We start from the raw sequence: 4,041 nt of genomic DNA on the forward strand, positions 1-4,041 counted from the left end.
CTCTTTTTTTTCGCCCTTTTTCTTTTTTCCTTCGTCTTTGTTTCATTTTTTTCGTTATTTTTTTTTTTCTTTTTTGACCTGCCTTTTTCTGGCTGTCTAACAGGTATGGCTCAGCGAGCGTCTTGTTTTGATTGATCCGTCGTTGAAACCAGAAGATTATCATGTCAGAAGTCTCACTAATCGGCGACGGCGCTACAGTTCTGAGCAAGGATCCGATTACTGGCGAAATATGCTGATTAGCGGAACAGGGTCTCACATTCGCTGGTCCTTACCATGGCTTCATTTGAGCTCACTTACCGGACTCGCAGATACTGATCATACACGGTATGTCACTTTGTTGGGCTTGGATCACCCTGTCTATTTTTACCCGAACCGAGTGCTTTGCCAATTCGGTCGTCAACAAATTATCCCTGCGACGGAGGCTTCGCGAGGTCCTGCTTTTGTTATTTCTCAAGGTAGATGTCATACTTGGCTCCACGCGTGGCGCCGAAGGACCGTGTGGCGCATTCCCGAGCCACGCGAGTCTACTTGGGTTTCTTCTTCATATCTCAAATGGACTACAGAACCGGGCCTTAAAGCAAGGAAGAAACTACAGAAAGATGATGCCATTGATCGGGAGAAGCATGACATGGGGTTAAAAAATCGACAATTCTTTACTGGGTCGATTCCGGGCCCGACTGAGACCGAGACTAGGCCTGACGAGAACCCTAGGGCTAAACCTGGTGCTCCTAGCGTGTGGGACCGACTGGGCACTACAAGTGGTGACGTTCCGACACTTGCAGAGAGACTTGGCCCTCGACCAAGCGTAAAAGAGAGATTGGGCCCGCGAGAAGACAGCGTGCTCCCCCCGAAGAAACGGGCAAGAATGATGATGGGTGAGACATCGTCTCGTAGTGACGGGACACGCGACCCAACTAAATATAGGTGGTAGTTACGGCTCTATTATTTAGTATTACTATTATGCTTTTATTTGCTTTCCTGTTAGTTTGATTTGTAATGGGCGTCGCCCGGATTTATCAAAATAAAAGACACGTATTATTTATTAGAAATCCTCGGTTTACGCATTGAATATTTCATTTTTATTGTGGTTGTACCCTTTTCAAGGGTTGCCTACGATTCTGCTTTTCAATAGAATCAAACCGAGGTCGTAGTTCTCTCATAAAACATTTCAGGCAGTGGCAACAAATGCTAAACTTAAAACTTATTCAAATACATCACAATTCAAGTGTTATTTCATAACTTTGAGGGTGAGGTCTTAAGGATAGTACTTCTTCAACTTATCCAGATTCGTTGGATTCGAGAAATCATTTCCATCCAAATCTGTCAAACGTACCGCGCCTCCTGTGAGTATCTTCTTCACGAGATAAGGACCGGCCCAATTATGCTTAAACTTCCCTCTTGGATCGACCGGTAATAGAGCCCTTACTGATTTTAGAACTAAATCGCCTTCATTAATTCCCCTGGGCTTCACCTTCTTGTTAAAAGCCCGCTCTATCCTTTTCTGATAGAGCTGAACATGATACAACGCATTCAAACGACGCTCATCAAGCAACACCAACGAATCATATCTGGCTTGGACCCAATCCGCTTCCGGGACCTGGCTTTCGAGCAAGATGCGTAGGGAGGGTACTTCCAGTTCGACGGGTTGTACTGCTTCCATCCCGTAAACTAGATAGTACGGGGTTGCCTCTGTGGCTGTTCTGATGGATGTTCTATATCCCCACAACGCGAAGGGTATCTACTCCGGCCACTCCTTGTAATTGTCAGACATCTTTCTCAATATAGTAGCCACCATTTTGTTAGCGGCCTCCACCGCTCCATTTGTCTGAGGTCGATATGGGGATGACTTATGATGCTTGATTCTATACTTTTCAAGTATAACGGCTGTCCCAGCTTGAAAGTGAGTTCCATGATCACTGATGAACTCGTGCGGCACTCCGTACCGATAGATGATGTCATTCTGAATAAACTTGGCTACTTGCTTCGCATTTAGCACTTTGTAAGACTTGGCCTCTACCCACATGGTAAAGTAATCAATAGTGACTAGGATATAACAATGCCCTCCTGTTCCAGAAGGGTTTACTTTTCCGATGATGTCGATTCCCCAGGTTGAGAAAGGCCAAGGTGACGTCATGGTGAATAGCATAAAAGGTGGTACATGTTGAATATTCGCAAATATTTGGCAATTGTGACAATGCCGGACATATCTGCGACAATCTGTTTCCATTGTTGTCCAATAGTATCCTAACCTCGTGATCTTCCGAACTAGCATGTGGGAGTTCATATGTGGCCCACATTCCCCGTCGTGGACTTCTTCCATGACCTTTTCTGACGTTGTCTTGTCGAGGCATCGCAACAGACACCCCGTGTCTTTGTCTTCTTATACAATTGTCCATCGTTAGTTTTAACGAATTGGGCGGATAACATACGCAATGCACGCTTTCCACGTGTATCGAGGTCCGCAGGTATTCTCCCGCTTCTTTGAATCTCACAATGGATGCATACCAAGGTTCGGCCGCTTTCCCGGCATCATCGACAGCGTTTATATAAGCTGGTGAAGACCTTCGTTCGACACACAATGGCATGCTATCCATATGATCGGGATGTTTATCAACGCCGCCGCTTTTGATGCGTCGTGAATCGATTTTCCTCCCTTGGGAGGTACACGTATCGCACCTCTTCAAAGAGTTTTTCTAGCTCTTCTATCTTAGCCTGGTAGGGTGCCAGTCGCTACTTTTGATCTTCCATGACCCTGTCACTTGATTGATGACCAAGGAGGAATCCTCGTGTACCGTCAACTTCATGACTCCTAACTTGTTAGCGCTCTGCAAACCAAGTAGGCATGCTTCGTATTCCGCGGCGTTATTTGTGACGGCGAAGTCCAATTTGATCGAAACTGCGTACGTGCTCTCCCTCGGTGAAATGATAAGGACACCTATTCCGCATCCCATGTTATTCGAAGTCCCATCGAAATATAGATCCCATGCATCATCTTCGACATGGACAATATCCTCATCCGGGAACGACCAAGTGTCAACAATGTCGCTTTCTTCGATGGATTATCGGCCAAGAAATCGGCAACGACCTTTCCTTTTATCGCTTTCAGCGGCACATATTTGAGATCGAATTCCGATAGCATGAGGGTCCATCTTGACATTCTGCCGTTTAGCACCGGCTTTTCAAACAAGTACTTGATGGGGTCCATTCTCGAATATATACTCACACCGTAGTGAGCATATAGTGACGTAGCTTCTTCGTTGCCCGGACTAAAGCTAGGCATGTCTTTTCTAATGTCAGTATACTTTGATTCATACTCCAAGAACTTTTTACTGAGGTAGTAAATTGCTCTTTCTTCTTTGTCAACGGTTTGTGCCGCATTGCTCCCATCGCGGTATCTCAGAATCGTTAAATACAAAGATAGAGGCAAGCCGCTACAAAGGGATCGAGAACTCGCGGAGAAGATAACACTTCCTTTATCTTATCAAACGCGGCTTGGCATTGGTCATCCCACATAATATGCTCCCCAACTTTCAATTTCTTAAAAATTGGTTCGCAGATCATAGTTAATTTTGAGACGAAACGGCTTATGTATTGCACTCGGCCTAAGAAACCTCGAATTTCTTTCTCGGTTTTAGGATGGAGCCTTTCCATAATGGCTTTAATCTTTGATGGGTCGATTTCGATGCCACGGTGGCTAACGATATGACCCAAAAGCTTGCCAGAGGTGACCCCGAACGCGCACTTCTGTGGGTTTAATATCATATTATACTTTCTCAACCTCTCGAAGAATTTTCGTAATGCCATCAAATGGTTATTATGTTCCTTCGATTTTAGGATCATGTCATCGACGTAGACATCTACTTCCTTATGGATCATATCATGCAACAACGCTCGTTCTTTTTCTCGATAAGTCGCGCCGCATTTATTAATCCAAACGGCATCACCGTAGCAATAAGTGCCCCATGGTGTTGTGAAAGCAGTCTTGTGCATATTTTCCTCGGCCATTTTTATCTGGTTGTAACCGGCGTACCCATCCATAAA

At 45.1% G+C, this 4,041-nt stretch overlaps 1 protein-coding gene across 1 annotated transcript; it reads right to left on the reverse strand.

The window, feature by feature from the left end:
- Positions 1-1,255: 1,255 nt before the first annotated feature.
- On the reverse strand, positions 1,256-1,660 carry LOC141627758 (uncharacterized). Its single transcript, XM_074440978.1, has one exon. It carries the CDS (start codon positions 1,658-1,660, stop codon positions 1,256-1,258), a length of 405 nt encoding a protein of 134 aa, XP_074297079.1.
- Positions 1,661-4,041: the final 2,381 nt, after the last annotated feature.

This window comes from Silene latifolia, chromosome Y, assembly GCF_048544455.1.
Source record: "Silene latifolia isolate original U9 population chromosome Y, ASM4854445v1, whole genome shotgun sequence".
NCBI lineage: Eukaryota > Viridiplantae > Streptophyta > Magnoliopsida > Caryophyllales > Caryophyllaceae > Silene > Silene latifolia.